Source organism: Aphis gossypii, chromosome 2 (assembly GCF_020184175.1).
Source record: "Aphis gossypii isolate Hap1 chromosome 2, ASM2018417v2, whole genome shotgun sequence".
Lineage (NCBI taxonomy): Eukaryota > Metazoa > Arthropoda > Insecta > Hemiptera > Aphididae > Aphis > Aphis gossypii.
Genome location: NC_065531.1, coordinates 62,995,319 through 63,018,148, shown reverse-complemented (window position 1 = coordinate 63,018,148; position 22,830 = coordinate 62,995,319). Strand labels below are relative to the sequence as shown.

At 25.4% G+C, this 22,830-nt stretch overlaps 1 protein-coding gene across 3 annotated transcripts; it reads right to left on the bottom strand.

Annotated features, from left to right (window-relative positions):
* Positions 1–15,903: 15,903 nt before the first annotated feature.
* LOC114122963 (zinc finger CCCH domain-containing protein 13-like) lies at positions 15,904–22,710 on the bottom strand. 3 transcript variants are annotated; one of them, XM_027985780.2, is made up of 5 exons: positions 22,169–22,710; positions 20,667–20,852; positions 20,363–20,621; positions 20,129–20,300; positions 15,904–17,847 (listed from the first exon to the last, which is right to left on the bottom strand). In XM_027985780.2, exons 3-5 carry the CDS (start codon positions 20,587–20,589, stop codon positions 17,728–17,730), a joined length of 519 nt encoding a protein of 172 aa, XP_027841581.1. In that variant the 5' UTR covers positions 20,590–20,621; positions 20,667–20,852; positions 22,169–22,710; the 3' UTR covers positions 15,904–17,727. The 3 variants fall into 3 exon arrangements, with proteins under 3 accessions (XP_027841581.1, XP_027841578.1, XP_027841579.1); XM_027985777.2 differs by having other exon boundaries at positions 20,363–20,597; positions 22,169–22,709; XM_027985778.2 differs by lacking the exon at positions 22,169–22,710 and adding an exon at positions 21,263–21,413 and having other exon boundaries at positions 20,363–20,597.
* Between the last annotated feature and the right edge of the window lie 120 nt (positions 22,711–22,830).

Sequence of the window (22,830 nt, the reverse complement as noted above, 5' to 3'; positions counted from 1 at the left end):
ACTAAACCGTACCAATATACGAGGTGATTCACTAAGCTATTTTTATTTTAATAATAAAACTGAAACAAAATCTGATTTTTAGACGTTTTTAATTATGTATAAAAATTATATTCATGAATATTTGATATTTTTATACCACTTAAATAGTGTGTTGATATAAACTTCTATTTTTTAAACGGGAACCACTCTTATTTACTTTAAATTATTCAGCCAATTTTTTAATAATATGTGTACGTAGGTACCTATCATATTTAACGAGTAGTTTTTGACATATACTAGGTAACCCGGGTTAGATAATTCAATAAATTTAAAGAATCAAAAAAAAAATATGGTTTCTTTTAAACTAAGTTTATATAATTATAATAAGAAATATTAATTTATTAGCGTTTTATAACTAGTGTATAAATTGTAATGTACAAGTATGGAGTTTAGAATAAATAAATATTACACAATGTCACAATATACAATATACTTCATATTATAGTTATATATTATGAACATGCTTATTGCATGCATAGTGTCTTAATACTTGCATAATATTTAATAACTAAGAAATTGCAGGTTCGAATTATGATTTAGGTAGGTACATCAACATTTTTGAATAAATCATTTGCTAAATAATTTAAAGCAAAATAATAATAGTTCATTTGAAAACAGAAATTTTTATCACCAAAAGGCATACTTTAAAAGTGGCAGAAAATCTCAATAGTTCAAAAATATAGACTTTAAGTATAGGCATTTAAAAATTACAAAAAATAATTTTGAATAACTATATTATTAAAGAAAAAGGAAATCAGCATGTTTAGTTACTACTCTGTACATCGCTTACAAATATGACACCAATGAGGCCACTTTCCAAATTCTTATTAAAACGTAACAAATGTTGTTACTTGTCTATTTCTATGAATAATATTCTAAATTGTCATTTTTTTATATACTCATAAGTATATAAGTGTATTGAGTACAAGTTAAATTAAATATTATACGATGATTTAATGAAATACATAAAATTACTTATTATTCATAAAGAATAAGATAGGTCGAGCAAATATTAAATGCAAAATAGGTAGGTAGATAATATAGTGTGAAATATGATTTGGTTGTGTTAGATTATAACTTATAAATATAATATAATACTAGCTAGGTAGTAGGTATATCTATATAATAAGACAGTAGTCACACTTATAAAAAGTACATATTTTTAAATAGGTAAACGATATTATTAATTATTGATGTATTGATCATAAAAAAAAAATTTTAAGTTTAAACGCAAAACACTTGTATTTAAAGCTGATCATACAAGTTTCTAAACATAATAACAACAATACAGTGTGCGTACATACGAGAATCTTTCTGATGATTGTAGCATAATATATGCATAATAATAATGTATCGACATTTTATTTATATAGAATAGGTAAATTTTAATCTATTTCGGGCACATCCGTAAATGGATAGGTACGTCAATTTAACAGATGTTTTAGTGTTATGTACTTATATATACGTATACAATATAATATGTGAATACGAGACCAATGACGTTCATGGGAATTGTATACCCTATGAGATAAATCTAATAATTTTTGCAATAAATCATGTGATGGTTTGACGTATAATCTGATATATAATATTATATTAAGTGTACTGCGCAGTAAAAATATAAAAGTAAATGTGTAGCGGACCTACCCTTCGAACATAATCCATGATAACGTTTTCTTTGTTGTGAACACAATTGTAATGTATATATATAACTACCTATATAAAATTGTGCTTTGTTATAATAATAGATGTATTATTTATTTCAATATATTTAACATGCCTACCTCAAATATTCCCATAATGTATCCAATGGCAGGTGCTTGAATTATTGAACTTATTGTATATATTGTATTTTCTAAAGCTATAAACTCATTCAAAACCAATCTTCGATGTATTCGTTGGAAAATAAATAAAGAATATTTTTTCTGACAAATTGACTTGAAAGAGACGATAATCTAGAATATTTACGTTAAAATATTTGTTATTATGATTTTGTTTCAGTAGTATTTAATACTAATAATTATTATGACTTTCAACAGTATATTAACATATACTATAATGTATTTACTATAACTATAAAATACAACTTGGGGTAAATTATTCATACAATATGTTTAGTAAAGTGGATATCGGCTATGTAGTAAGATTGTTTCATACTAAACACAAATATCAAAAATATTTTTATATTTTATTTATTATTTTTAAATATAAATAAGTGTACTTTACTAGTTTTATAAATAAAATAAATTTAAAAAATGATTATTCAAATAAAAAAAACGATTTATTTTTTCTTAAAATATTTTTAATAATTTAGTTCTGTCATTTATTTATACGGTTTATATTGTAAATATAATGTAATAGCGTATTACACTATTATATCGAACTATATCTTCTTCGCCCTTATATATTTCTCTTTTATAACTCAGAGACTATTGACGAGATTTGATTTATAAAAAATCTAAATATGTACATTTTTCAGATTAAATCTAATTTATTAAGTATATAACTAAAAAAAATGAAAAGTCAGATAGGTATAGACAATATTGATGATTCAAAAACTATAGAAATACATTATAGGATATGAATAAGTAGATACTATAACGCCAAAATAATGTTATTTATAAATATACCTAGCGGTTCTTTAAGTTTATCATAGGTACAACAATTCAGTTTTTACCGAGATCTTAGTGAGGAAATAATGATATTCACTGACCCATCTGTAATAGGCCATAGGTATACATTTTAATAAACTATAAAGATATAATGTGAGATATTCACATAGTATAACAAATTATACAATTCCATACATAATTTTAAAAAATAAATCATAATAACAAATTATGACTCAGCACACGTTATAAATTATAAAGAAACAATCATACAAACATAATTTTTTTTAATTTTTATAATATCTTTGTAGGTACACCAAAACGTTAAAAATGTCTCGGAGCAAGATAAAATTAATGATAATCAGTAATCACTAATAAAATACATATCTCGAAAAAAATGTAATTCAAATTTAAAATTGTAATATATATTATCTGTATATAAATATAATGTATTAGGTACCTATTTAAGAACCATTTTCACAGTTATGCATATATTATGATGAAACTGAACCAGAATATATAGGTTATTAGTATTAGTAGGTTTATATATACCTATATAAGTAAATCATATGTGCTACTGTAAAACGGACCTACCTAATAAACCGTTGTACAATGAGCAATGAGCATACATAAGTTTTTTTAATTGGATAAATTATAAAAATTGTTTATTGACCCTTGTACAAAACAAAACCCTATTTTGGTAAATAAATTACAATAAACGGACATAGTCTATTTTGTTCGAATTTCCAGTGTAGATCAAAACAACATGTATTTTTAACAGTACTATGCGAATATGTTAAGTTGCATACACATAATATGTCATATTCTTTATATTAAAGCTTGTGATTTTTGATTATGTGTACGCAGCAATAATTAGTAACTTTAAAATGCCCATAAGTTAAATATAATTTACAATACTTCTGTAAAATTTTATATTTTAGCTATTAATATTTTGTGTGTTAATGTGTGGCTTACATTAGGAGCCTAAGTATTAATTAATAGGGTACTAAATTTACCTTTTAAAATTATTCTTGGAAGCATAAATTATTTTAATATTATTATTATTTTTTTTTGAAATTTGGGGTTCTTTGTGGGTAAAATATAATATATTTATCTTATTACTTCCCTTGATTTTTTTGGCTAAAAGCCATACTAGTCCATCCATTAATTGTGACTATCGAGGTTATTTAAACAAAAATCTCGTATATAAATAATAATGTAAAAAAAATTTATTTTTGGCTCAATAAAAGTAATTTACACTTCAACATACTATATTATAGTAATAAGTAATAAATAATTATGATGGGTTTGTGTTATTCCAAAAGTAAATAATTTTCAATCAATTATTCAGAAAACATCAATCATAAAAAAAAAAAAATCACTATAAATAAATAATAATATTATGAAACATATTTTATGTCGTGAATTAAGAATTTATTATTTAATTTGTATACATATTTATATACTTGTACATGTGTTTAAATACTAAAAAGTACATTATATAGTAATTAATAAACACGTATAATGTGTTAAAACTTTATCATGAATCAAGATAATATTATTTAAATTATGTGAAACGAATAATAACTGATTTTTTATTATTTTGTTTATACATTGTATAAGCATTAAAACTGGTATACATATAATATAACATTATTCATCAATGCATCATCATATTTAATATACGCATTAAGTAATATTATTCTCAGTTCTTATAGTAAATTTACTATGATGTATATGTTTTAATTGTATACTTATTATTATTATTATACTTTATTTTATGATTAATAAACTGTTAGGTAGGTTACAATTGTTTGTTAATTAAATGGAATTCCGTGTTAAATAACAAAAATAAATTAATATAAATGATTTTATTTCAGGTATAGATGTACTAGACTACAATAGTAAGTATTGTAAATTTAAAAAAAACCGACAATTTTTTTTATGTTGTATGAAGTCGGTTTTATGCTTGATATGGAATTATAATATATCTTTATGAGTGCATAAAATACCAATGGAAATAAGACATAGAACAAAATTCATCAAGATATAACACGAAAACATAAACAAAAGCCAAAACTAATAGGTAATTAATATATTGTTGACTTGTACTCTTCTTCAATATAGTTCCCACATTTAACACACATATAATCGTATAAAGAGACCAAATATATATTGCGTATTGCTAAATTCAAAGATACCGACCATCTGGAAGACGTATGTATATTGTAAACAAAAAATATAGGTATAAGGACCAAAAAATTTCAAAAGCGTATGTTGCACAACCTATGCGGATATATTTTAAATAAAAAATTCATCGTCAAAAACTGAAGGTTAATAGGTATTGATTATGTATATAATTTGTCCATTACCCTAACGCATTGTCATTTTTATTCATCGTTTACTTAAGATATAGTTCTCTTATTTTGAAATCGAACGAATTTTTTTCAAAGTTAATAATAATAAAAAAAAATTACAATGTACGTATAATACCTACATTTGAAACAACATACTTCTCATTTATAATATAGCTACTCTCGCATTATGTAAGAAAAATATATTTCATGATTAAAATATGTAATCTTTTTTATATAACACTATATTAAATGTATAAAATATGTTTAAAATACAGAATATGACTACCTATACCAGGACTACCTGCTGTGCACGAAAATTGATACACAACACAAATCACTATCTGCAGATTTAGACAATTCTATACATCAGTATTTAGTATATATATTATACATTATAATATATCACATGTCAAAATGTCTAAATAATTTTTTATTTATAAAACACATTTTAATATCGAATTAAAAGTTCTGTTTTTGTAATATTTTAATGTATAGATAGGTATAAACATTTTTTTAGTATAATTTAAATTACTTTAATATTATTCAGTGAGAAACATTTTAAAGATAATTGGTAAATACCTCTAAATAAATATTAATTAATTAAACATTATAAACATTAACAAACGACCATTACAGAAATTACCATTTGAATTGTTTTTGTTGATAATTTAAAATAATTTGTTTGAAGAAACTTTTATTTTAATATGTTCTGTACATATTCCCCTTAACTAAATAGATACATAAATATGAAGTACAAAGGCAAGAGAGAAAAGTAATTTACTTAAACCTAATTTAATATTATAATAATATGTTTAAATTATAACTCAGTTATTTCAATGAAAATGGGCGTATTTTATTAATATTTGGGGTTAAAAAAATTCTTAAATCTCGCCCTGTTAGTATTAATAGTGTTTTTTTATTTAGGTTTGACAATATGTCTTATATTTATGTTTACAACAGAATTTTGGTTCTCTGGACGCAATGTATGCGTATCCAGTATATTTACAAAATACAACACATGCGACTATAACGTCTTTTAATAGTGTGTTGTAACTTGTAATAAATTTCAAACGCCAAACAATAAATAATTGTTGGGTAAATTGCACATCATTTTACAATTAACGTATGAAATATCACGAAATCCATATAGGACTATTATCTAATAACCTATGTAAGTTTAAATTTACAGGTGTCGGTATAATCTTTGAATGTATTTTAAATATTTTTTTTTCAAATAATTTTTTTTATCTGGGATGATTTTTAAAAAAATCTTCTGACCTATAAATTATTCTAGTACCTACCTATAAATTAGGTTAAGTATACTATACTGTTTAAACTATTATAATATAACTGTTTTACAAACAAAAAAACATGAAAATTATAATCAAAATATTTTTACCGACTATACCCTTTTTAATTTTTAATCTAGCATTAAAATCTAAACGCTATCTTGTAAAACAAATATAGATATTTTTCCTATTATATCATTCATTGTGATACGAACTATAAGAATTATCATATTGTTTTATGATAGAATACCTATAGACACAGATTATAGATATGTAAAATAATATAATTACAGTTATTGATAAATGATAATCATTTATCAAAATAGTAGAGTAAACAATAATAATATTAGATGTATCAAGATTCGACAATCGTCATATCAATGGATACATGCAAACAAGAATCATATACGCGTAATAATAATGGGGCGTTGTATACATCATACCTACTTAGGTACTGACGTCCTAAAACGTACTGACGTCGTTGTAATGTACAAAATACTAAGAAACTAAAAATATACGTCGGTCGTCATACTTAGATAATGGATAAATTGTTATTGGGAAACAAATTTTATCATAATTACATATTTTTAATCTAATAAAAAATGTACACTGTTGAATCTATTCTAGCTAAAATAAGATTGTTTTTTTTTTACAAGTTGATATTAATACACTCCCTACTTGATGAGTAATAAGTAATTACTAATTATTAGTATAAAGTATGTTCCTAATGTATTAGGAACGATAAATTGTAGCTGATAAAGTTAACGAATATTTTTCAATGAATATGAAAATAATTTAAATCTTCGCTTTATTTTTTCAAATCTTAGAGAATTGGTAAGTAATTTTGAGTTGTTTTAATTATGTTAAGTGTATATAAATAATATATTTTCTTTTTTCATAAAAAAAAAAAATAGTATTTAATAAAAATTAATATTCATTAGAATATAATATGAATTAAATTGATAGAATAAAACGTACACATATATTTAATATTATTGATATTTTATTATAATTGTGATCTATTCTTAGATGGACACAATTGAAAAAAAATAGGTCAGCGCATTTCGGCGGTGGATGTGTTTGTCCGTCGTCCTTTCGGTCCTCGGACAGGATAGTATAATTTTACTGTAGGTAATCGATTTGAATGCAATGATTGCATTCAATAAAAAACGATTACAAAGCGTTTTAGGAACAGCTTAAGAACGATTTATATAAATAGGTAATTTATAAATTATAATTAGGAAATATCATAAAAATGAAAAAAAATATAAAAAAAAAGCTCAAAAGTCGCTTAAATGCTTTGAAAATTTTACCATGTCTAGGTAAGGATAATATAAGTAAACAACTCAAATTTCAAGTTTTCACGAATGTTTTTAACCGAATTACAACAAAAAAACAAAAAAACTCCCAAAGTTAAAATGTCTATAAATAGCTCAAAAATGACTAAAATGTTCCGAACTTTAAACCTTAAGAAACAAAATCTAAAATACAACAAAAAAGGTCTCTTGTCATTTTTCATTTGAAGCAATATTTCTGGTAGAAAACGTCGTCCGTAATTATTTAATATTACAAAATCGTGTATTGTACGTTTTTTCTCCTTTAACCGCTTTTATTTCGAGTAGGTACCGTTTCGAAAATCCAAAAATGACCTCTCTAAAGTACCAGCTCAAGAATATTACCTTTCAGAAAATATGCTACACTTGTACTTTTGAGCAAGTTTAGGGGGAGAAAAAGTGTTTACAGAATAAAAAATAAAAAAAAATAAACATCATTGTAAAACCAATACATTCCTCGCTCCGCTCAGAATCTAAAAATTATTACACGTTTTAATAAAAATCAGTACCTAAGTATGTATACCTACTTATTTGAGGTTTTTATCTTAATAAATTCCCAGGCCCTTATTATTATTGTAACGTAATAACTAATGATAACATAAGCTACATAAAAATCTGTGAGCTACAATCGTACTACCACCAGGGATAGATGCCCTAAAAAAGGGTTGACGAGCTGTAGCTAACTGGGCCGATTCAATTTGTGGCCCAAGCGGCCACTGCACGTTTAACAATATTACTTATTATTGGATACTATTAGTACCATTAGTTTGTAATTGTAGAATACTAGGCCGCATAATTCCCAGTCCGCCTCTGTTGACCGTTGACGGCGTTTTATTAATTGATTTTAAATACGATGGCCGTACGCATATAGTATAATAATATGATTCATAGAAAAGTAATTTGCGTCAATATCGACGACCTCAAGCGTAACCCCAACTTCCACGTGGCTCATCTAGCTATGTGTATTACATTATTATGACGTATTTCGTGTGTTTATGTATATGTCAATGTATGCGTTATTTTTTTTTTTTAAGTACGTTTTCGTACGTTTAATCGAGCAAGCAAATTGTTATTATAGCAGAAATATTATGAATATGTCTACCTACGCAAGACGTGGTTCGTATGCAGCCAGAACTTTTGATAACACTACGATGATATTATTATCAAGGCATCATTTACCTATAGTTACGTGTCCAGAAAAAATTTCCCTAGCAGAAAATCAGTAGTTGTATAACAGAAACTATACATACATATAAATTAGAAATATAAGTTTTGATTAATTTATTATCCGATATTCCAATGCAATCAATAATTATACTTAGCTCATATAATAATATAAAATATTTAAGATATTCAAAACCTAACAATACCACTATTTTTACAGCAGCATAGATAACTAAAATTTTAGAAGCATGGCTGCTTGGGGCAAAAAATCTACCAGAGCCCATAATATTTTTAAAGTAAATAAAATATAACTTCACTATTTTAGATTGATAAATTTAGTTTAATTATCTATAATGTAAAGTCAATAAATTGATTCAAAACTTTATCAAGGAATATTAACATCTTTATAAATAGTACAATAATAATATTATTAAGTCATTTGACAAAAAATATAAAAGAATGTAATCAAAATACACAAAATAATTAAAAAATATGAAATCAGAAATTAATAGAAAAAATACCATTTATTATAATTAAATGCATGTTTTTATCTTGTTAATAACAATTTTGAGATTGAGGACTAGGGCCCGTAGCATTGAACCACCTAGGACACCCTATAATTTATATAATAAACGCCACTAAATTCTTAATGCAATTTATACAGTTTTTTTAATTAAAGTTTAAACATATAAATTTTGGAATGAATTTTATTTTTATACATTTTAAAATGCTATGTCATGTTTCTAGCTTATGTTAAATTGTACGTAAATATAAATCGTAAAACGATTTTGTAGTAAATGTTCCAAAAGATATATATGAAAAAAGGAGGGTAATTATGGGTCTACAATAGTGAAAATTTGGAACTACAAATGCTCATAAAAATTTGATTTTATGATCAATTTTTTTTTTACATTGATTAAAAACTTATAAAAAACCTTGTATTAAGTTTCTATGGATCTACACTCCACTTTTTTCTACGACTTAATGTATAGGAAATCATAATATAAGTTTGGTGAGAATTTCTAGTATTGATAGTTTTTTGTTTTTAAATTAAAACAAAACAACAATAATAATTGTATCGAAAACTAGTTTATCCTGATTATTTTGAAAAGTATTGAGAATTTTTACTTTTAAACATTCCTCTTAAAAATACAAACTAGATCCAACTTACTGCCAAAAATCATTTCCAAAGTTGAAAATCAAAGCATTTTGATTTCCCCGAAAAGTGATGACACTATGACAGACCAATAAAAAACATGCATCATTTTAAAATCAACACATTTACCGCTTTGCTTTAAATCTGAAATGGATGTAAGCATTCTGGCCAAATCTCCTGAGGTACAATAGGTACATAATATAATTTATAAATTCATTTAAAACAAAACATCTGTGAAAATATTCGAATTAAGAGAATAAATAGAAAAATGTTATCATCTAAAGTTTCAATATCATATTTTCTTATAATTATGTAGAAAAATCAATATGAATTATTTAATTATTAATTAGTGGACTTGTTAAAAAATACGTATTCATGTTGGAGGGATAAAACTGATTAGTAATAGCCTTTTTCGGCACTATTTATTTATAACAATTATTAGAAATAATGGTGCAATTATAAAGAAGTGACGTCAATGAAAATAATCACTCTCAAGACTATATATTGCTCCTTTGGGGTTAGTGGGTTAAGACCGAATAAATGAAATGATAAAAGATAATTATTTACAAAAAAAAAAATAGTATATATTTTACAATATTTGTAGTTTGTACCATTAATTTTGTTAAAAGATATAGGTACCTATTATAATGATAAATTATACGATTTTTATTTAACTATTGTTTCATTTACAGGAAACATAAATAGAACAAAGTCTAGTATTTTCATATTTCCAATTCTAAATGTAATTAAAAATAAAAACTTGGTATTCCAACTGTCAGCTGCGAAATACCAAACGCGGAAACATCAAAAGGACGCAGCTACACAGATATTTGTTGTCTTCATCTTACAAGTGCGTAACATTACACATTTACGTTCAGCAGGTCACGTTTAGCTCAGTTAGTTTTAAAATTAGAGTAAATCGATCTGTTATAAAAATGTATGGTAAGAACGTATATTAGTATATTGGATTTTTACGATAGTTTAATTTTTAGCAAGTTATGTATAGCTATAATAACATTATAATACAACGTAAATTAAAAATGCTTTTAACTCACTTAAAAACTGAATAATCGTAAAAAACCAAAAAAACGAACGCAGATTATGTTCTTACCATCAAGTTTTATGATAGGTCGATTTACTCTAATTTTAAAACTAACGGAGCTAAACGTAAATTTGTTATGTTACGCACTTGTAAGGCGGAGACAACATAATATGCGGGAGTGGCGTTCTTTTAAAGCTCATTGTAGTTTACATGCGCACGCGTGACTGATTTAAAAAATAAGATATTTTTTCCTATTTGTATAAAGTAAATAATATTTATGTATAGTATGATATGTATCAATTAATGAACTGAAGTAATAAATCATAAAATGAAAGTAAATCATTCCCCACTCCACTACAGAAAAACTTTTAGGAATATTGAAATTGGTACTTCGAGTTATCCACGAAATATTCGAGTAAAACATAATTGTTACATTGATTAAATAGGAAATTCTAAGAACCAGCGAATAAGTTCGAGATATCGGCGATTTTCAGTTATTAACCTCTAGTCAACCAAATTCGATTACAATACGGTAGTATACTTAATAAATAATGTATAATAAGTTTATATTATATCATAGTATCTATATACTAACTACGAATATATAAGGTATACTAGATAAGTTATCTATAAATAATATTGTTGTATGTATGTAATAATATATATAAGCCAACTAACTCACCTGCAGTGACTCCACGGCATCGATGTCAAGGATAAGTCTTGTGTTGGTTTTTATTTATACACATTCATTGCATTAATTAAACCATGTCTATAAGGAAGATAATATACCCAAAGTTCGACATTAAGCCAATATTAGTCAAAATCGGAGATTTCTTAAGAGAACGTCGCACTAACGTGTGTTGTCTTGGGTCTCCGTCTACAAACATACAACACACCAATTTTGTATTCAGCAGCTCCAATTATGTGTATCAATAGGGTAAATTTAGTGTAAACTATATTATTAATCTATTATCAAACTTAAAGGTAAGAATTTTTATTAATTAGGATATTTTAATTTTTAAGCAAGTAATGACTGTTATGAGTAACAAATATGAGTGTCAAGTATTAAAATTAAAAAATGATCATCTTGCTAAAAAATTATATCATAAAAACCTGTATATGTGATTAATAGATACTATTTTTATCTTTGAATTTAATAATATGTATGATAGGTCAATTTACTCCATTATTATTTAAGATAATTGCACAAAATTGAAACTGACAAAAATAAATTGTACATTTGTAAGAAGAAGACAGCATAATAAGCAAAAGTGGCAACTTCTTATAGCACGTTCTATGAATTCTGTCGCATTTATTTTCCAACAATAGGTAAATACTAAAAACATTGAGGGGTTTGACAAAGAAGCAAGAGTACTCTGAAAACAAATTTAAACCCACCGCACAATGTGAACAAGAGATCCAATTTACCACTTTTTTTTTTTACCTCATGTTTCCCAAAAATTGAATAGGTATTAAAGAGAACATTATCAAAAATCATAAATCTAGCCTGAGGAATTCAATCCGTTTTAAAAATCCTAATAAAGCATCACTCAACATCATTGGCGTACTTAGAGAGAGACACGTTACTATAGTATTTAGTACCAGACCCGTCAAAAGTTACGAAATTAATGCATTTTTAATATACTAATCATACATACATAATATATAATATGATTTACATATTTTATTTTAATTAAATTTATTATATTAACGTACACCTACATGAAATTAAAACTAGGTAACTCAAAAATCAGTAATACCAATTGCCTAATTACTATTTATTGTACTTAAAACAATCATATTATCATAAGAGGACACCAGTCCACGTGTGCCGCATGCTCGAATAATATGTGTTGTCTTGACTTATAAATGTACAACACATTACATTTGTTATTATTGGGTTAAATATTAAACAAAAATGAAATAAATTGATAAAATATAAAACCTTAAATATTTATTTTACAAAATCAAATTTTAAAATGACTTCGAATGAGGAATAGTAATGCAAAGTATTTAAAGAAAAATAGCAGTGGATTTTTAAATAATTTGCAGAAAATGATGATTGATTAGTCTAAGTTACTAAAAATTGTAAATTTATATTTTGCACTACCTACCTAGTGTCCGGTTTGTAATTTTTTTTTAGTTGTGATATTAATTAAAGAGATACATTAATTGTTTATTACCTGTAGAGCAGTGCCCGATAAGACGATCTCTCGGCCGTCTGTGCACTCGTGTGTACGTATATTAATAACTGCAATGACCAATCAATAGAGACACAAAAAATGCCAAAACTGTTTTTTAAACGTCGAACAGCCAACATCTTTTTTTCAACTGAGTACTTGTAATATTTTGATACCCCCTTCCTAATCAGTAAAAAACAAAATCGATTTATGATATTCCTTTTGATAGCGACTTGTAATTGATATTATAATTTTACACGCAATATTACGTACACACATACCTCCTAGTCAACAGCATGATTGGATGAGGGTTATTTGTGGTTTATTAGTATTTAAATCTTATCAAGATCATAAGGTTATCTAAAAATGGACAATACATTTTTGTCCTATGTCCGTAAAACATTAGTAACAATTAATTATCTAGCTGTCGTTTAATATCTGATCAACGTAGATAATAAAAATTGTATTCCACAATTCAATACTGAAATTGCATGTATTAGATTTATTATCATAAATTAGTACAGTCTTGTCTAACTGAAGATAATTAAAAACAGAATAGTGGAATTATTAAAAAACCAAATGTATTATAATATATATATGATCACACTGTATATATTATATAATTCACATCATGTTCCACTAGAGCTACACTGATTTTTTTTTCATTTTTATAATTAAACAAAATTGAAAAGTAAGTTATCACAAATAAGAGGTCCCTGTACAATTTAAGTTTTAGCTAGTAGTCCGTGGCTCAATGCTAATTGGGAACCACTGAGCTAGACCTATTATTTTGTAGTGGGCTCTACATAACTCAAGATTTTAATTTAAACTTATTGATTATAATTTAACAAGTATTTCTGTAATTGGTATACGTAGTAGCAGTTATACTGGTTACAGGGGGGAGGCAGACCCCCATAGGTCAAGAGTTTAAGCTGTATTATTATATTATTAGGGTTTTGACTAGCTGTTACAATTTTTATATACCTACGCACATACACTTATAGATAAATCTGGTGTTTATATTATATTTCTATGAATAAATTTATATATTTCTTAATATATTATAAGATAAAATTGAAGGACTCCCGCCCCCAGAAACAATTTTTAAAACCGCTACTAACTGGTTAATTGTTATTTAATTCTAAATTTAATTATTATGGTGATTTGGTAAATTATATTATGCTATTTTCACATTTTATTCATTGATTATTATTAGGTATATTGATATATAATAGGTATATTAGATATATTATAATAGATATATATAGGTATATGAATATAAATGCAATTAATAGATAATTGAAAAAAAAACAATATAAGTTCTGAATTCATATTGTACTCAATTTTTAATAGAGCTAAAATTCCTTTTATGAGTTATCTAAATTATTAACTAAGGATGGATTAACAGTTTCCCTTTTTCAAAAACATCTTTGTTCATATTAAAAAACTAATCAAATTCTTATATTATATTTTTCTGAAACATGAGCCAAATAATCACATATATTATTCATGTTTCTAGAAAAATATTACCCAATGCGAGAATAAATAATTATTAATTACAATTACAATACTTGAAATTAGAATTTATTGTAAATTAAATAAGAACCAAATTATTTTTAATAAATAACTTTTATCTACTCACATTACAAAACATTTATTGTACATCCAAAACTTTTTTCTAAAATTTAACAATGTAAAATACACTTTTATACAGAAATATGTCAAACTATTTTTCTTGATAGAATTGTATTACATTTTTAAAATTCTTTTAAACATGTATTAAATTATTTTAAATAGTTTTTTTTAAAACGTCAGATAATTATATACATTAAAATAAAATTAAGTTTTGATTTGGAAGTAATAATTTAAATTGCGGAAAACTTAATTTACAAAATGTTAAATAAAATAATATAATAATAGATAAAATTATGTTTAACTATTTTGTCAAAACTTATAAATAGTTTTAATAAATAAATAATTATTTTTCATTTTAATGGCAACTATAATAATTTATAATATTATTTAAAAATCAAAAGTTAATGATGTTTTATTAAATAAAAATCTACCTTAGATTTAGAAAACTATTGATAAAAAATCAAAATACATGTTTAAATGTTTTGTTCTAGAATTAGAGCAAAAATACTGAATTATTTTAATTAATTAATAAATCAGTAAATGGATTATCATAAAACATATTAATTTTACACATGGTGAGTACAATAATTGTCAATTCTTTATGTTTATAGATTATAATATTTTAGTAGATTAAATTTTTTTTTGCAATTTTTGCTTAAATAATAAACATTAAGTGTAGTTGTGGTATAAAAACTATAAGCTAACATGATTGTTTTTCTAATTAAACTGAAAACTTTCAGTATTGGCCACAACACTGTTTAAAACAATTACAACAAAGTAAATTTATACCACAAAAAAAAGTAATAAGTATGGGACGGTATTTTGTATGATATTAAATAATATTATGTAATTATGCCATAACAAAAATAAATAAAAAATAATTTATACAGTAAAAATAAAATAAAAATAAAATTGAGATCAAAATAGTTAGAAATAAATCTTAATATTAATCCACAAAAAGTGGAAAAACAATTGAGCAAAAAAAAAAATGTATAAAAGGTGAGAGAATATTATTAATGTAATAATTGATGTCTCAATTGAAAATGTAAGATAATAAAAATTAAATTGGGGGACGAGGTGGCCGTGTGGTCTAAGGCGTCGGTTGCGGCGCAGCCGGTCGCTGGTTCGATCCGCGGTCACCGGGTGGCATTTTTCTTCGGGCAAGTCACGGTGTCCGGAGAATAAGTGCCGCCATCCCCCACCCCGGGGCATGGCAGAAACCTACGGGTGCCCCATTAGAAATTCTGCCACAACACACACACGTGTTTCTCCCTACCGTTCCCAACCTTACAGTAATAACCGATTAAAAAACCTAATCCATCCCCAATGGCCTAAGTTGCCGCGGGTGTATTAAAAAAAAAAAAAAAAAAAAAAAAAAAAAAATTAAATTATACATAACAAACAATATTTATAAACATTTTGAAATAGCCATGTTATCTAGAATTTGGACATTAAAATTTAAGTTATGATGCAATATTAAAAACTCTTAAGTTTTTTAAATAAATTATTTAATAAAAATAAAAAATTATTGTTGTAAAATTTATAAAATAAACTGTAATTCCTATTTTTAATTTCCTTAATTTTTCTTAAATTAGGAATATATCCATGGGCATTCTTTTACTTTTGACCAACACATTGACTGTAGGTCTTTAAGTGATTCTCATTCCAGTGCAGTAGTATAATTATGAGGGGAGGGGATTTGAATGTGTATCCTCTAATTCCTCCATCATATCTCATGACTATTTTTTAAAGACTGGCATACCACGAGTACTTATTTAATGGTACTATAGTATATTTGATGTATGTCATAAAGAAAACCCCAAATCCTCTAAGCTAATTGTACATACAACTAAAATAATACTACTTTGTAATAACACAATACAACAAATATATTATATTATGATGTATTGCGGTACAAAAATAAACCACTGAATGGTTCAGTACTATTTTATTACAGAGCAACGATACTCATAGTCATAACTCATAAGCAATACCATATGTATAATATAGAATTATATTAATTATAAGTGATTATTTAAATATAATGCAGCTATTTATTTTTTTCTATATGTACATACATTATTATTTTTTTATATGTGTTCTTATTTATACATATCAGTATATCACAAAGGTTATGTTGAGAGATGCTTATGGCACACATGAATTATTTTTGTGAAGTAATAGGTAAAATATAAAAAATTTCATTCTTTGTCCCTTTCCTACTTCCCCTAAACACAAACATTACCAAATTACGTCACTGCTCCAAAAGACACAAATAATAAATTCAATTCAATAAATAGAAACTAGTCTTGTAATAAATGGTATTGCTAGTGAATGGCATATGAATACATATTTTAAAATATCTATTTATTATCTGCACTAATTAATTATTAAACAAAGTTCAGCAACACTTCTCAAATGAATACTTGACACCAAATGGCATTGAATGATCTTAAGGATGTCAATAGACGCCAGAATGCAGTCAACATGTTTAACTGTTAAAGAATAATTAATTTAAACAATAATAAATGTAATTTTAAGTTATTAACGTCCAAATATCTAGTTACAATAATTGTTTAATAGTTAACAGTAATAAAGTGGCATAATGTTAACAAAAACATTTAAGCTGTTATAAGTTAATCTATTTATAACAAAACATATACAGATATAATTAATTATCTGAAAAATAATATTTAAGTCTTTGGTGTGATATCACATAGTTTCATTTAAACTCAATACACACATACTTGTATAATACATATTAAATAATTATTAAAACAAAATAAAACAGTAATTTCAAGTTTTAATTTTAAAATTAAATGTTTGAAGAAATTAAAAAAAAAAAAAAAAATTGAGTGGAAAATAAAACTTAAAATGTTGAAAAAAAATAAAAATAATGTTAGCAATCATTCATAGTACCATTCATGACTTTTTTATGGTACTATTGGTAACATCAATTTCGTGGAGTTCGACTGATAATATGTTGGAGAAACATACATGGTCACTTTCTATTGGTTCTCCACAGCATTCACAATTTACTACCTATGAATATATATTGATTAATTCAAAATAAATTGATATACTTTTTTCTTTTAACTTTAAGTGAATATCCTGGATGATAAAAAATAAAATTTCTTTAGCAATTATAATTAAAACTCAACCTAGCTCCTTTACTAGCTTTCAAAAAGTTTGGGCTTTACAAAATTTATAATTCCAAAAAAAAAGCAGCTAAAAAAGAGCATGGTCTTATTTCCCATTATTAGTATTTATTTTGTAAATATTATTTATCATTTATAACTTTTAAAAAACAAATTGATACTGCACTACTGTATACTTACAATATTAAGCTTATTTTTTGTAAAATAAATAAATAAATCATTGTATGAATTTAAATTAATTAAGTATTAATATAACATAGGTACTATCCTTTAAAATAAGAGGCTAATTAACCTGTCTCTTTTTGTTAAAAATAATTTTCCTTAAAAAATCATTGAATCATCAAATTCACATTTATCACATGTACTACATTGATAAACTGTAAAAATAAATAAAAACTAAATAATAACTAACACCCAAAACCAACAATACAACAGAAACGAATTCTGTGATTATTTTATAAAATTAAACTTATCAGTACTTCAATGTATTTTTTCTTAGTGATATACTGATATATCAAATAATGTACTGTATTAATAGTGGTCATTGATGTGACTTTTATATTAAATTAGTTTAATAATTATGTATATACTATATATTATTGATTTTATAAATAATAACATAATCTGTGGTGTTTGTAAAAATGCTTTCATGTTTTTTTTTTTTTTTTTTTTTATTTGAAGCAAATTATAAGCACTTTTAAATTATGATATTTTATGAACTCATAACTTGCTTTGCAATTAAAATATTGAAAAAACCAATGTATAAACACATATAATATTATAAACAATAGGTTTCAATGGTTTTATCATAGATTAATTTACATTACGTCTTAAGTTAATAGAACAAAATAGTAAAAATTCAATTTTGATATCCATATTATGATCATGCACTAGTAAAAATCGATCGCTTAAATTTATCTAACCATCATGCAACTTTCCCAATTTTATTTGCAATCAACAAATAAATACTGCCACTAAATACATACTGAGGTTAAATATAAATAAAATAATGTTTTGTTAATGATAAGTTATAAAAAAAAATTAATTAAATTAAATTAAAAGTATTTATTGTCATGCAACTATGTGGAATGTAAATCACCAGTAAAAATATTTACAGAAACATTTTGAACATGATGTGTTTTTGGTTAAAAGAATCATTCAATATACATGTTAGTGGCACCAATTGTAAACAAAATTATGGAGTTTTAATTTAAGATTAGTTATAAGGAGATAAAACTCATAAGCTGAGAATAACTACAAAATTAATGTAGAATGAGTAAGAAGAAAAGGGAGACCAAGATAGATGTGCACAGAATAGAAAATAACACAATAGTAAGAAGTATTATTAAAAGTGAGTGGGTGAAACTAACTCCAATAGAAGTGTAAAACAAGCGTAACCAACTTCATAGTAGGGAGCAAAAGATGAAGTAAATAAAGAAAATTCAAGTGTTATAGTAATGTATCAAAAGATAAGTGTTAGTTGCATGGTGATTTGTAGGAAAATACATTTTAAGCAACGATTTTAAATTATGGCAGGTTCATAATGCACAAATAATCAAAAATTACTCTTCTGAATATATAATTACTAAGTATCTATGTTGAATTAGAGTTATAAGAATTATTCATTAAATAAAATAGGTATAGTGTTCCTTTAAGACAAAGCCATATCCACAGAACATGTGTTGTCACCATCGTATAACAGTACTACATAGCAAAGTATAACAATTCCAATTTAATATTTTGATTGATGAAAATGGCCAATAAAAGTAAGAACATAATCTGTTTTTTTATGAATAACTAAAGATAAATACTATGTACTTTACATTTAAGCAATTAATGAGCATTTATAAATTATTTTTTATTTACTAATCTTGCTTTAACCCTTTGGTTACCACATTGAATAAAATGTGTTAGGCTTTATAAAACTTTTAACTCAAATTTGCTATGTTGTACTTTTGCTAGATAAGACAATACATGGTCTTTTTAAGGTACTAAAGTGACAATTTAAAATATTGAAACCTACAGTTAGAAATGAACGATTAGAGAAATTAAGAATATGTATTTAAATTTTACCAAAATAAGTTTTACCTACATTGTGACCTGTTAAAGTTATAGATTATCAATATTTTTCTGACTACTGATATTACAAGACCAAAATATTATACCTCCAGAGTATAATAACTTTTTTGTCGAGCAATCCTTTTTAATACTCTATTTCTTGCACGTTCTTTAGCACGGAATTCAGGATCCATTCTTCTTTGACGTTGTCTTTCTTTATCTCTTTCTTTTTTTATACGGTTCAGATCTTCTAAATCCACAATATTCACATTATCTAACCTAAAAATAAAATATTACAATTTTAAATGTTAAAACAATAATCAACTTAATTTTTATCTTACAATGTCATTTTACTACAATCGATATTAGCTTCTGAATATAATTTATCAATATTATCATTATAAAGGCCTTTAGATCTAGATATTCTTTTAGCAATCGTGTTTTTTCCTCGCTCAATAGCTCTCAATTCTGGATCTAACCGTCTTTTTCGTTGTCGTTCACGGTCACGTTCTAGGCGACGTTTTCTGGATTGTTCTCGTTGTTCATCTGTCAATGGTCTTCTGGGCATTTTTTATACTGTATAAGTAAACATAATAAAAACTATTTAACTTCAGTATAAATTATAATGTTTATTTAAATACTTACAATCACATAACTATGTAGATGGATTATTTATATTGATATTTGTAAAGTATTTAAATGGACTAGATTAAAAAGAATTGATTTGGTTTCTTGACATGAAATACAACTCTAACAAGGTTGTACTTAATTGCCATGACTAAATTTGTTTCAACATTCATAAATATTAATTCAGTCTTGATCAATATGGACCTGAAAAATTTAAGTAGGTACTTGATTTAATGTTAAAAATTGTTAAATTATATAGAATGTTCAATTTAATAGTGGCTGACAATTACATTATAGCTGTTTTGTAAAAAAAATGTACGTATTAAATAATCATAATATGCAATTCTTGATAACTCAGTTTAAATAGATTAAGAAAGTAACACTTTAAACATGTATATCAATAAATAATATAATATATAATAAAATTAACTAAAATGTTAAATTTTATAATGAGTCTTTTACATAATATATTAGAAATAATTTTGTAACTACTGTAACAAGCGTTTTTCATATAAAATATATTTCACAAAGTATGTTTCCATATGCACAAAAATTTAACAGAACTTTATAGCCTCTAAATAAAAGCACCATTGATAAAATGGTAAAAAAATTACCTGAAACATTAGTATCTAATATCATGAAACAAGCATGACTTTTAAGGAAGAAATTCATTGTTATATTATATTGGTTCAATGCTGAGCATTCAAAAATTAACATGTATGGTATACCAATAAAACTTAACAAGTCATATTATCATAATCAGACTTTGATAACAGTCAGTACTCAACAACTCCATATCAACTCATATGAAATTTTTCTTCTTGAAAATCTTGATACTTACCTACTATCTACTTAACAGTAATTTGTAGAAGAAATATCTGTTAATTAAATTAAGACAGACTAAATGTCTTAGTATTGTAATGGTATAAGAGTTATAATTTGATGATATATACACCACTCATACTACTAGGTAGATATATGCATCAAATACAGATGCATTCGAAATCGCAATATTAAAATGAAACTCATAGAGTACTCACATAAAATAGTATAAAAATAATGTACATACAAATTAAAAGAAACCCATAGTAATAAACGTTTATCTGACAATGTATTTCGTGCACCTAATAATCATGTTTTCATTAAATCAACATTGGTGTAACCATGGTAACAAAAGACGAACATGCACGACTGAAATGCAATACAACATAAAAATATAAAATATCGTTTTTTGCTAATTAAGTGCAGAACAACACTATAATTTCGACGAATAAAAAAAACCTAACGTAAGATCTGCGGTCATATCGTTTTAACGGCACCTAACTACGCCTATATGCCGAATTACGTAATAGTACACACGCTGATATGGAAAAAACCCACCACAGACCAAGTAACTAATAATATGTGGTACACCAAATACAACGTGTCAAACGGGCATCATTAAGAGGTGGTTGAGCCCTGGTTTCCTACAACCAGTAGACGAAATGAATGTATGATACAAAATTATAAACATTAATTACCTGGAATTGGTCCAACACGGTTGCAGATTGTCTGACGTCGTTAGAGACCAGAATTCTAGGACAAATTTACTGCGTCACAAGCGTTATAATAACGGCCGTAACGCGGAATGTCAGTCAGCATACGACGAAAGAAGAAAAGATAACGAGAGATCACTTAACGACGACGTCGACGACAGTGATAATTATTATAAAATTATTGTATGCACGCCGCCGCGTCATCGTTACTTGTTCGCTGCAGGCTGTAATTTATTTGAATTGACTATTTACATATTTACATTACATTAATAATAAAATTTTTATGGATTTCCTACGCACAAATGTGTGTAAAAACTAAATACGTAAATAATAATAAGCAATAACAATAAATGTATTATAATATTAATATAATCTCTTTCGAAATTTCGATGAAGAATCACGGCGGCGACGATTATCACCGACGATTCGAATGATGCAATGACAACGACGACGACGACGACAACGTTCAACGTACATACGAGCTACGAGCAACGTAGTACGTGCACTGTGCAGTGTGCACTCGCCACACTTGTCTAAATTGTCTTCCCACCAATTCACCATGGTTGTATTATGGTATTATGGTTGTTTAAATTTTCGTTGGGTCCCGATTTATGCGTTTATTCCATGATAATAAATCTGCCTGTTAT

Bases quoted from the DNA above. Each gene is read 5' to 3' on its own strand.
- LOC114122963 (XM_027985780.2), bottom strand. From the start codon at position 20,589: ATGCCCAGAAGACCATTGACAGATGAACAACGAGAACAATCCAGAAAA. The intron at 20,301-20,362 runs GTAAGATAAAAA...TTTTATTTTTAG, and splicing joins GATTGTAGTAAAATGACATT to GTTAGATAATGTGAATATTG. The intron at 17,848-20,128 runs GTATAATATTTT...ATATATTCATAG, and splicing joins AAAGTTATTATACTCTGGAG to GTAGTAAATTGTGAATGCTG.